General features: G+C 39.7%; 1 protein-coding gene across 1 annotated transcript in view; it reads left to right on the forward strand.

Moving 5' to 3' along the window:
• Positions 1–1,447: 1,447 nt before the first annotated feature.
• UHRF2 (ubiquitin like with PHD and ring finger domains 2) overlaps positions 1,448–13,545 on the forward strand; it is a 155,657-nt gene continuing 143,559 nt past the window's right edge. The window contains exon 1 of the mRNA XM_074282882.1: positions 1,448–4,408. Within this exon, the coding sequence (XP_074138983.1) occupies positions 4,256–4,408 (153 nt within the window). The 5' untranslated portion in view covers positions 1,448–4,255. The remainder of the gene's footprint in view (positions 4,409–13,545) is intronic.

Here is a 13,545-nt window from a genome sequence, read left to right on the forward strand (position 1 = left end):
ATCAGATCAAGTAAGAAGGGCTGACTCAAGCTATTTCGATGTTAGTTTACATTTGGTTTTAGAGTGAAATGAAGCCCTCAGGTCATTCAGCAGTTAACAAAAGGAGATTTACTTGTGTAGAAAGTATATTCCACAAAGATAGTGAAAGGTAGTCAGTTCCCAAAGAGGTTCTGGAGGGCAGAATGTAATAAATGAAGGGTCTGAATACTTTTTTGAACTTTAGTGTCCTGGGCCAATCAAGTCTAAAGTAGATTTGTTGCTTTTCTGGGAGGAAAAAAAAAAAAATAAATAACAAAATTACCCTAATCCTTGTGGAAGGAGGAAGGGCAGCATGGTAAACAAAGTCTTAATTACACTTCTAAAGTTTGCCGAATGCTTTCTCACAGCTTCGTAAGAGTAAAATATACTCAGGCTCTTTTTCCTTGGGCAATTAATTCACGCATACAATATGTTATCCCTCATTCTTCTTACCTGACTTTTCTTGTTGTGTATGTCCTTGATGATTTCATTTAGACCATATATAATGTCTGTATATATCAGTCTATCACCATTATTCATTTTTTAAATGAATTTTTGCAACTCAACCAATTTGAGTCTTCTGAAATTGTTGTTTTATGATTCAAAGCCATCGAGGATCTTTATCATTTAAAAGCTAGGGAGAGTGGGAAGTGTGGGCGTGTGTGGGTAGGTGTAGTGTAGGTGCAGTGGGAGTTGATACTAGAGTAATTTGAGTTTGTGAATCTTTCTACTTTGTCTAGATGTGTTGCATTGGGTATCTTTAGTGTTTAAATTTATTTTGAGAATTTAAAAAATTTATGATGCTCTGAGAAAGAAAAATTTCTAAGTGTTGGAAAGTAAGAAAGGCAGCATAGAAAGAACACAAGATTTGTAGTGGAAACACCTGGGGTATAGACTTTGCTTCTGTGATAGGAACAACATCCTAAGGCTTTCCCCCAGGCAAGTTAAACTAGCTTTTACTTAAAAGATTATAGGGACATTTTCTGAGACTTGGTTGGACCTAAGATTCAGCGGACTAAAACTTAGACTTTCCTCAGACTTAAATAAAAAGCAGCTCCAATTAACTCCAAGGACTCTTTGAAGTTTGGTTGGTGGTTTAATATCAATTTAAGTTGTCCTCAGTGCCCTCCTCCGTTGGATATCCTTTTCTTCTCAAGTCTCTCTCTCTCACTGTTGAATAACCTGTGGGCACTCATTTTGTTCTAATATCAAACCTGAATAGAGCAATAACATTGAAACCTGTAGTTATCACTTGTGAGTTATCCGAAGCACATGAGTTTTCCTCCTTCACCTGCCAGGTTTCCTTAAGTGCGTGCCCACTCTTCGACACAACTATTGAATGCAATAGTAGGTGAGCAAGATCCCGGTTAACATGTATATTGTGATATATTATTATTTATGATTGCACGTTACTCTATTGGGATTTATTATTTCTTTTGCTTTATTATTAAGTAAATGGTAGTGTTTAAATTACAATTACTTACAAATTACAAAAGAATGGTTGTATAAATATCCTATATTATGGAAATATAATTCTGGAAAACAAGGGGCTAGTTGTGAGAAAGAAAACAGTGGATGAGGGCTTACATACAGCAATCACTAGTATTTCCTCTCAACAGGGTTATTATTACCCTTAGGACCCTGGGAGAATTTGAATGGAACTGAATCTGGTGGCTTCATTCTGAGAACTTAAACCTGGAAGGATAACAGGTAACAGGAGTAGGTAAGAAGTGTGAGGCCTTCCTTACACAGTGTTTTTCCCCTCTACAGTGGTCTAAACGCTGCCTGTAGCACATTTACAATGTTGTGCTATACTTTAAACAAAAAAGTCAGAGAAATAAAATTTCTGATTCAGACCTAGAAGACTTGAATTGGAGCCCTAAGTTTACTTACTGTATTATCTTATTCATATCAAAATGTTGCTTATCTTAAAGTAGAAATCCAACCCTACTTACAACCCTGTGGAATTACAAAGCTCCAGAGTAATTGCCCAAGTATAATGTATGGGGTCTTGCTTCCTCCATGATGTCTTCCATGGCCATTTTCGACCACACTGATTATCTTCCCTTCTCTGATTACTATAGATCCTTAGAGTCAGTTGTTAGTCTTTGTTTTCTGATTGTTGGAAATATATCACTCTAACCTTTTCACCATATGGCAAGCTGATGGAAGGGGCTTTGTCCAATGTCTTGGAGTTGCTTTTTTAAGTGTCTGAAGGTCTCAAGCGCACAGGACTGGGCACCTAATTGAATAATTGTTTGGCTTTTCTGGTGAAATAATAATCACAAGATTTATGTAACTAGTCTGGCCCCTTTATTTTACAGGAAACTAATAAATTTTCTCTCCATTTTGTGATTTTAGCTAAATAAGCAGGGTGAACAAAAATGGAAATGTAACCGATAACAAATAGATGGATAAAGAGAGAAATTCAGACATAGATAAATATGCTGCCCGATTGACAGAATGCTCCAAGTTCAAACCCTGCCACGGATACTTAGGAATTGTATGATTCTAGGCAAGTCACTCAGTCAGTTTCCTCTATAACATCGAGGTAATACTATGCCCTCCCTCCTAAGAGAGTTGGAAAAACCAAACGAGAGAAATATGTAAATCACAATACAAACCTGACCTATTATTACTAGCTATGAAGTGAACAGAAATGGCATTTTTTTCTGTTACTTCCTGCCCTTTTTAAATGAAAATGCCCTTCCTCATATCCAGGACGCTGACCCTGAGACAAAACACAACCTTTCAATTTTTTTCCAGTAATTATTAACAAATCTTTTCTCATGGTCATTAGATTCGATCCACATCCTGACAAAATCGAATGGATTTTAATTTCAGGTTGTTTTCTCCCCCTCATTTGGCAAAATTTTTCTGGTTTTGAATTTTAATGTATCTAATTTGCAAGGGTTTGTGGTAGTTCGTGTGCTTGTGTTCTTCTTACTACGCCGATAGAACACGTTTCATTTGAAACCTCCAGTGGGTGTTACGCAAGGCCTGTTTCTGAGAACGCCATTCCTCCATAGGCCCTCTGGCTTTGCTTTCTTGCTTGGCAGTTGGCGGCTCTGAGCGTGTGGTTTAAAAATGTAACGGTTGGGGGAAAATAAGCCTTTTCCACGGGGCTATAAATCTTCTGGCCATGGGTGCCCTTCAGTCTCTTTGGAAATAACCGAGAACTCCTCGGAAGTGTGTGTTTGCGGGCAGCACGGGGGACTGGCCCTGACTGGTGGGTGCCCACCTGGCCCGTGGCGGGAAATCGCAGGACTCGCCCGAGAGGGCAAGGGCATGGCCGCGTGAAGGGGAAGGAGGCTGAGCGGCCCCTCGGCATACAGAAAGTCATGCCGCAGAAAGGGGGAGTCCGGCCTAGCGCTGCTGTGGCTCATTTACGGGGAAATTAGAAACCCCGCGACGTCCCCATCCCCGGTGCCCCGAGGAAGGACACGTGCAAACGCTGCGGACCCCAAGAATCTTTTGTCTACTGGGGAGTTTTCGGAAGAAGGGAAAACCCAGGCCCCAGAGGGCCAGCGGCCTGCTCCAGAGGAGGGGGCGGAGCGCCGCACACCCCCGGGCGCCAAACCGCGCGCTCAGGAGAGTAGAACTGGCGCGCGGGCGGGTGCTTCTGAGGCCCAAGAGGCGGGGCGAGGGCGGGGCCATCCGATACAGCGCGCTCCGCCCCTTTCTTCAGCCCGCAGCCCCACAGGTCACTCTCTTCTGTCCGTCGTGGGCCGCTGTTTCTTTAAGGCCGGATCCATACGGATCTCGCGAGAACCGATTGGCGCCGTGACCTCCATGTGAGAGCCGCAAGCTCTTCATAAACAGTCCCAGTCGGTTCGGTCCGCTATGGCTCCTTCCTATTTTTAAAGCCGCGGTGGCGTAGGCATTGTCAGTCTCCTCCGGCTCTTCGCCCCCGCCTCCTCGCAGTTCCGGCTGTTTTCGCTCCTCCTCCCCCACTCCGTTTCCTATTCCCCCCCCTTCCCCGCCCTCTGGGGTGTGCGCGCTCGGGATACCGCCGGCCGCCGCCGCCGAGTGCTCCTGGCGCTTCGCGCACGCTCCAGCTCGCGCTCTCCCTCGCGCGCTCGGGGTCCCCGGGGGCTGGGGAGGCGCGCGGTGGGGGCGTGAGAGCCTCAGCCGAGAGGAGGGGGAGACAAAGAGGGGAGGCACCGGCGCCCCCCAGTCCCCGGCTCCGCTCTGCACCTCCTCTCTCCCGTCCGCACCCCCACCTCCTCGGGTCAGGATGTGGATCCAAGTCCGCACCATAGACGGCACCGAGACGCGGACCATCGACGACCTGTCGCGTCTCACCAAGATCGAGACGTTACGGGAGAAGATCCGAGAGCTGTTTAATGTGGCCCCGGACCGCCAGCGCCTCTTCTACCGGGGCAAGCAGGTGAGAGATGCTCGGCCCTGAGGCTGCCGTCCCTCCTCTCCCGCCGCGTACTGGGCACCTGTCTTCCCCGCCGCCCCCCAGCCCTCCACCTCCAGGTGCGCAGGGCGGCCGCAGCACCGCCCGAACCTCACCTGGGGCTCACCTTCTGGACACCCGAGAGTCGCGAGGTTGGCTGTCGCAGGGGATGCCTCCAAGCCTCGTTTTGTACTCGAGGACCCCCGCCGGGGATAAGGGAAGCAGCTGGGAAGGGGGAAATCCCGCTCCTGCGCACCTGTGGACCGGGTCCATCCTTCTGCGGGTCGTGCCCGTTCTGCCCGCCTGGGGCACGAGGCTGCCTATTGAACTTAGGTGGGAAAGGTGAAGGAAGGGAGGCTGTCCCCTGCGGGATTTGGCGGGTCCCTGGATCCTCTCTGCCTCCGTGGGGCTGCTGCAGTAGTACAGACACCCCCGCCAACACACACTCCCACCCACCTTAGCTCTGGTATGCTAACGAAGGTGGAGTGGAGGTTACGGACGTGAACGGAACAAACGCCCAGACCATGTGTCGTGGGCTTTTTCCTGGGGCACCCTAGAGGCTCTCGTGGGGGTTCCGCCGGGAGGTGTGGAGGAAGAGGAAATCCTAGACTTTCCTGTTCCCTAGGCCCCACCCGGGCTCTCGCGTGTCTGTGGGGCGGGCGGCGGTGGGGGGGTAGGGGAAGCCCATCCGGAGAGTGCGGACGAGGAAGTCCCGTGGGTGGGTGAAACGGACACGTGCTTTAAGGTTGCGCTCGCTGATGAGGTGAGAAGTGGCTGGGGTAGAGCTGGGGAGCCTCGCGTCTTCGCATCGCTCAGTGTGTAGGCCATGTTTAAAAAAATTTTTAAACCTATTTACATGAAAACAAATGAGGTTGCGCCACCTCCCTAGACAGACCCCCTCACTTTGGAAGGGAACTGCTACCTATTGGGACCCACGGCAGTTTTTTGTTTTTGTTTTTTCTTTGCTGGATTGGGGAAGGGTTTGTGGGGGTGGAGCACGATGAACTGTGGAGTGTAATACATTTTATTTTCTTTACCCATTTCCAAGTCTAGCTGTGCCTTCCTATGTCAGGAAAGGTTTGGAGGGTCTTAGACCAAATTGAAAAGCACAAAGTTCATTGGATATGGTGTATATGTTGGAGTCTGAACCCCATGAGCTACTGTCAACTCCCACTGTAACCCAATGCTCATTTAAATGTTTTTAAAACCTTGAAAACGTAACATTCCTCCTCACATTGTGTACTATATTCTTACGCTCCCCCCCCCCCATTTTTTATGACCACTCCCCCCAGCTCTACTGGACTTTGTCCCTAAGTTTCTGTATTGATGGGTGCTAACTATTCCTTATTGCCAGAAATCTACTTCACCTGTGCCTCTCACAATCCATTTCTTCCATCAAAGCTCAGCTCGGATGTTAAATGTTCTCATTCTTCTTTCAAACGGTTCTGCATTTTTCTTTTCGCTCAGTCAGAAAATGTTAAATGCCAAATACAAGTAAAAGCAAAAACACTGACCTCAAGGAGCTCTGGTTTTAATAAGTAATAAAGTTAAAGACTGGCCTATTTTGGCCTTGATATCAACCCTCCTGTACTTAAAAATAAGTGTGCTTGGCATATAGTAAACATTTAATAAAAACTAATTTGGGGAGAAGCAGTTTTTCCTCCACAGATAGGGGTCTGAATGACTTATGATTCCTTTTTATATTTACTGACACTATTCTTCTGCCCTTAATTTTATGTAGAGAATGAATGGTCTCATCTCTGACAATGTCAAGTTTCTAGAAGAAAATAACACTTTCTTTTAAAGTCTTTACGATTTGGACCCAGCCTACTTTTCCAGGTTTATTCTACATTACTTACTTTCCTCTTCATGCACATGGTCCAACCAAATTGGTGATCCTCAAATGATGTTCCATCTCTATTTTCTGTACTTCTATGCTGATTGACCCCCATTCCTGGAATGTACTTTTATCTCTCTTAAAATTTGTTCTGATTCAGATTATTTCAATTAGACTCTTGTGATCCCATTTGGGTTTCTTGGCAAATATAGTAATAAATAATATATGTAAATGCTAAAGAGCTAAGAGTACAAAGAAAGGCACAAGATGGCCCCTGTTCTCAAGGAGCTTGCTATTTAATGGAGAAGATAATATGAAAACAACTGTGTACAAAAAGAAAAGCTGTATATAGGTCAAATAGAAATAATCAAATTAAGGGTCTTGAATTAAGAGAGTTTGGAACCAGCTTCTTGAAGAAAGTGAGATTTAAGCTGGAACTCAAAGAATCTTAGTAAAAGTTATTAAGAGGGAGAACATTCCAGGTGTGGGTTATATCCAGTGAGAATATCAGTGTCTTTGGCAAATGGTAAGGTGTAAGAAGGCTGGAAAGATCTAGAGTGGAAACTAGGTTATAACTTGAATTAACTTTGAATGCCCAACAGAATAGGGAACACCTGGAGTTTGAGAAGGGACGGGACGTGATGTGATTGGACTTTTATTTTTGTCAGATGGAAATAAAGGTAGAGTGAAGAAGCAAATTTAGTAGCATAGCTGGGATAGTCATAAATTTCATTAAAGACTCTTGAGTGTTAGGATTTTTTTTTTTTTTTATAGTGATAGGAGGGCAGAGAAAAATCTGGTATGTTCTGGTGGACTACATGTTTTAATGTGGAGGTAGAATGTATAATCTCACTTCCTCCCCATTACATCATTGGGAAATGATAAGATCAGTTCTCAAGTGATGGGATCAGTCTGCAGGTGAGGTTACCTGAGTAAACTTGCAAGGGTAAGGAACAATGAGGGGGAATATTATTAAATCTAGCTGAAATCTCAACAAAATAGAATCAAAGTTGTATGTGTCTATTGCTCCATAATGTTTAATCAAATTGAAATAATGATTACAGAAGAAAAAATGTTGTGAATAAGAAATTTGCATCATTGTGAATCCATCATGAGTTTAAGAATGAATTTATCAAAGCCAAATGGAAATCATGAGGCCTAGTGTTGGGAGAGCCCTATAACAAGGCACCAGTCTCTGACTCATGTAGCTGTTGAGTCATTTCTGTCTCTGTGATGTTAGTTTTCTTGGCAAAGATACTGGATTTGTCATTTCCTTCTCCAGCTGACCATACAGAGAAAACTGAAGTAAGTGACTTACCCAGGGTCACACAGCTGAGACTAGACTTGGGGAAGATGAGTCTTTTCCATGTTGGGCCTGGCGTTCTATTCACAGGGTTATCTAGCCACCCATGTTTAATTTGGACTTGTTTCCTGCTTGATCTAATGCTGAAACCTTAATATATAAGATTTGGTGCTAACATAGTTTTTTTTTTTTTTTTTTTTTTTAGTGGGGCTAATTTTAGAGAAGTTAGACCCCAAACCATCAGGCTTGATCTATTACATGTTTACCCTTTGGTCTTTAAACCACTAGTGACAACAGTGTGTGTGTGTGTGTGTGTGTGTGTGTGTGTGTGTGTGTGTGTGTGTGTGTGTGTGTGTGTGGTGGGGGGTGAGCCATAGGAAGGGAAAAAAAAAAGGAAGAGTGAACATTGTCTCCTTTCATTCCTCCACTCCCAATATCTATTTTACCAGCACATCATTTCTTACCTATCAGATGGCACATGCAGGCATCTGGTTCATAAGCATCTCCAGCATTCTAGTGCTCAAGAGGCCTGGCTCCTCCTTGAAGTTCAGCTTACTTGTAGAGATTCTTAGATGTTTCTAGAATAATCTTTTGCAAAACATACTTCAATACTTTTAAGAACACCTTCCTAAATTTGTTTTTTTCATAAGCAATCAAGCATCAGGAATCCGTAATTTGCTTGAAATGTCAAAGAATTTAAGATTTTATATCTCACTCGTGGCTACCTAAACCTTGTGTCTGATAAAGACATGGGGTAAAGGAAAAATCCTAAAAAGATATTAGTGAAGATCTAACTTGTAAGATGTTTAGTAAAGATTAATATCAAAGTAAACACATACACTAGAATGCATAAAGGGAAAACCTGTAAACTGTAGTAAAACTGAGGGAGTTAAAAGGATCCTACCCTTTTCTAATCCATGGTCAATTCCCTCAACTTTCCTCAGTGATGTATTCCATCAGTAGCAGTTTGCAAATTGTGTTCCCTTTGGGCATTACATGGCATTCCTCTTGAATGATGGACTTTTGGCTTCATGACAATTTAGACAATCATAACTGAAAACAAAATTTAAAATAATATTCAATTAAAGCTGCTCAAAAATTTCACTGATCACAGAGCAAGTCTAGGGCAGTTACCTTTCATAATCACGAATCATAAAAGCACTTTTATACTCTAAGCAATTCTTCCCTAACTTAGGAAAGCAATGCGATATTTTAGGATTAGGGTAAGATTTTTTTTTTTTTTTAATCTCATACATAGCAATTTAAATCACTCTGAAGTTGCTTATGTACAGAATGAGGCAACTCTTTTTGTAGTGGCAAGAACTGGAAATTGAGTGGGTGCCCATAATTATATGAATATAATGGAATATTATTGTCCTATAAGAAATGATGAACAGACCAATTTCAGAAAAGCCTGGAAAGACTTAACATGAACTGATTCTAAATGAAGTGAGCAGAACCAAGAGAAATTGTACATAGTAACAAGATTATGTGAAGATATGTTCTTGGTTCTTTTTAATAATAAGGTGATTAAGGAAATTCCAGTAGACTTGTGATAAAAAAATGTCAATCACATCCAGAGAAGAGAACTATAAAGACTGAATGTGGATCAAAAATTTTCACCGTTTTGTTGTTATTGTGTTTGCTTGGGCTTCTTTCTTTCTTTTGTTTTTTTCTCTTTTGATCTGATTTTTCTTGCTCAGCATCTGTTTAGAAATGAATGTTGTAAACTATCTTTACATATATTTGGGCAAATAATATGCTATTAAAATGGTAATAATAAATAAATGAGCTAGAAGCAGAGAGGCTATTGATTACTTTCCATGTTTCATTGGAATTTTTCCACTTTTACTAATGAGATCAGTAAACTTAAATATCAAATGTTTCAAACAGCTTCTTCCATAAATTAGCAAGGTTTATCTGTAGTTTCTAATCTTAGAACGGTTAAACTGTTATACTATGAAGTTAAAAGTTAATGATTCTTAAGGCAGTATTGTACAATGGGCAGAAATATGAATTGTATCTCTTTATAATCTCTAGATAGACCTATGATTTTTTAGGTGTGGGGAAATTTAAATTAAATTACTAACTCTATCCTGGATGTGGGGCTAGTTCTTGAAATCACAAAGTACTGAAGTTTTGTCTAGTTGTAGTATGTAACAAAATTCTAGCACTATTTCTCAAACAAAATCATTTTTTCCCCTTGGTTTCCTTTTTTTTAATTAAAGCTTTTTATTTTCAAAACCTATGCATAGGTAATTTTCAACATTCAAATATTGTGTTCCAAATTTTTCTTCCCTTGCCTGTACCCCTCCCCTAGACAGCAAGCAATCCAATATATGTTAAACATGTGCAATTCTTCTATACATATTTCCACATTTATCATATTGTCTAAGAAAAATCATATTAAAAAGGGGAAAAAACGAGATAGAAATAAGAAGCAAATAAACAAAAAGAGTGAAAATACTATGTTCTGGTCCGCATTCAATTCTCACTGTCTTCTCTTTGGGTATAAATGGCTTTTTCTTAACACAAAACCATTGATACTGGCCTGAATCATCTCATTGTTGAAAAGAGCCATGTCCACCAGAGTTGATCATCATATAATTTTGTTGTTGCCATATACAATGTTCTCTTGGTTCTGCTTACTTCACTTAGCATCATTCATGTAAATCTTTCTAGGCCTCTCTGAAATAATCCTGCTGATCATTTCTTGCAAAATAATATTTTATTAGATTCATATTTATTTCATTACATTCATATTCATAACTTATTCTGCCATATAATCCTCCAACTGATGGGCATCTACTGAATTTCCAATTCCTTGCCACTACAAACATTTTTGTACACGTGAGTCTCTTTTTCTCCTTTAAGATCTCTTGGGATACAAGCCCAGGAGAGATACTGCTGTACTAAAGGGTATGGACAACTTGATAACCCATTGGGCATAATATCAAATTGCTCTCCTAAATGGTTGGATCACTTCACAACTTCACCAATAATGTAAGTTTACCCACATCTCCTCCAACATTCATCAGCTTTTCTTGTCATCTTAGCCAATCTGAGAAGTGTATAGTAGTATCTCAAAGTTGTCTTAATTTTCATTTTTCTGATCAGTAAACACAGTCTTTTTAAACCATAAGCAGGACTGGTAAAATCTTAGGACTCTGCATTGGACATAGATGACTATGTTAAAATATCTTTGCTTTAATAGATTTACAGAAAATTATTACCATTCTCTGTTTCTAAAAAGTTTTCAAATATTTGTACACGATTCTTACAACAATTGAATCTGTAACCTAAGAATTTACTTTTCTAGTAATGTTTATAACACAATGACTTACCAAAATTTGTTAGACATCATGTTAAGCATGTTACAATCATATTATTAGGTTTTCCCAACAATCCTGAGACGAGGTGCTTTTTTTTTTTTTTTTTTTTTAAATTCACTTTTTTGTGGTTCAATTATGTCCGACTGATTTCATTTGAGGTTTTCTTTGCAAAAATACTGGAATAGTTTACCATTTTCTTTTCAAAATCATCTTACAGATGAGGAAACTGAGGCCACCAGGATTGTGACCTGTCCAGGATTATCCATCTAGTGTCTGAGGCAGAATTTCAACTCTGAAAGATTAGCTTTCCTGACTCCAGGACCAGAACTCTTATTTACTGCTCCACCTAGCTGTCCTTTTATCCACTTTACCGATTAATAAACATATAAACAAGTTCTAATCTATCATAATTACCCTAATAGGAAAACAAGTCTCATCTTAAATTAGTGTTAAGATAAACCTTAACCAATTTAAGTTTAAGTTTATAATCACAATTCAAAATCTCAATTTTCTCAGGGATATTAGGAACCAACCCTCAAATCTAAAACTTAGTGTTATTAATTTGACTTATTTTCAAAGATTGAGTAAAGCACTTGATGAATATTCTATTTAATAAAAGTTATTCTCTTTAGCTGTCCTTATTACATTTAAAAACATGATTTAAAAATACTTATATATACATATATATTTTAAATGATGGTATCTTTAGATTTTGTCTATAGAATTCATTTAAACAACTAAGCTCACAGAACATTCTTGCAAATTGAAGTTACTTCTAAGTTGGTCACAAGTTTTGGTGGAAGCAGTTTTTAAGAGCTAGGTAGATTCAAACTGCCAGCTGTTTCTGAAAATTCACAGAAGAGCCATTTGCAATCTTTTACTAACACTTGCAAATAGGTTCAAATGTCCTTTTTTCTCTTACCTTTTTAAAATAATAAACATGACATAATCTGGGGAATGAGTGATTTAAAAATTTATTGTTTACTTTTTTCAGGATTTCAAGTTTTCACTATAGATTAAGTATTCCCTCTTTCTCTAAAATACTTTGAAAATATAATTAAAAGAATTTCATTTTCCAGTTCTTAACATTTCTCATCCAGTGGTTTTACAATGCTGTTCATTTATTTCAGTTCTGACTCTTGTGACTCCATTTGGCATTTTCTTGGCAAAGATACTGGAACGGTTTGCCATTTCCTTCTCTAGATCATTTTAAATGAGGTAACTGAGGCAAACAGGGTTAAGTGACTCATCCAGGGTCACACTGCTACTGAATGTTTGAGACCAAATATGAACTCAGAAAGATGAGTCTTCCAGATTCCGTACATTGTACCATCTAATTCTACATACTAATTCTTGATTTTCTAAATGTATCGCATTCAAAGTCAATATAGAGAAATCCTTATCAAAATATATTTTAGAGACAAAACCTTATTTTTGCAGTTTTTATTTATTTAAAAAAATTTTCACTGTTGTAAAGTTTTTATCATTCAAGAAAATTAATGTTAAAAAACAAAACAAAAAAAATTGCAGCATCACAAGGGAAAGAGCTTAGAGTCTGAAAGTCAAGAATTTTCTAAGACTTGCTGAACTTTGTGAGTGTGCATAATGTCATGAGTGTTCCATTACATACATTTTTTATTATAGCTTTTTATTTACAAAACCATATGAATGGGTAATTTTTTTCAACACTGACCCTTGCAAAACCTCCTGTTCCAAATTTTCCCCTTCTTCCCTCACCCCCTTCCCAGATGGCAAGTAGTCCAATACATGTTAAATATGTTAAAATAAATGTTAAATCCAATATATGTATACATCTTTATACAATTATCTTGCTGCACAGGAAAAATTGGATCTAGAAATGGAAAAAAAAACCTAAGAAGGAAAATAAAAATGTAAGTAATAGAAAGAATGAAAATGCTATGTTGTGGTCCACACTTAGTTCCCATAGTCCTCTTTCTGGGTGTAGATAGCTCTCTTCATCACTGAATAATTGGAACTGGTCTGAATTGACTCATTGTTGAAAAGAGCTATGTCCATCAGTATTGATCATCATATAGTCTTGCTGTTGCTGTGTACAATGATCTCCTGGTTCTGCTCATTTCACTTAGTATCAGTTCATGTAAGTCTTTCCAGGCTCTTCTGAAATTATCCTGCTGGTCATTTCTTACAGAACAATAATATTCCATACCATTCTTATACCACACTTTATTCAGCCCTTGGCATCCACTCAGTTTCCAGTTTCTAGCCTCTACAAAAAGGATTTTTGTAGTTTTTTTTAACACATTGCCCTGATGTCAAATATTGAATGACGACATGAAAATCAGATTCAACATCAATAATCTATATTTGAGATTCCCTAGGAATCGTTTTAAGGACTATTTCACCCCTACCTCTCTCATGGGGGAAGAGAGGAGAGAGGCAGTTGGGGTTATGTGACTTGCCTAGGAATCATGGCTAGTAACTGTTAATTGTCTGAGGCTAAATTTGAACTCAGGTCCTCTTGATTTCAGTACTATCCACTAGCACCATCTAGCTGCCCTGAAGGATATTTCACTAATATACCCACATCCTTTTTTTTTTTTTTTTTTTTTTTTTTTTAATTTTAACAATTCTTAACATGACCCACTTTCAGAGTAGAAATATCTAGCCT

The sequence above is a fragment of the Sminthopsis crassicaudata genome, chromosome 1 (genome assembly GCF_048593235.1).
Source record: "Sminthopsis crassicaudata isolate SCR6 chromosome 1, ASM4859323v1, whole genome shotgun sequence".
In the NCBI taxonomy this organism is placed as follows: Eukaryota; Metazoa; Chordata; class Mammalia; order Dasyuromorphia; family Dasyuridae; genus Sminthopsis; species Sminthopsis crassicaudata.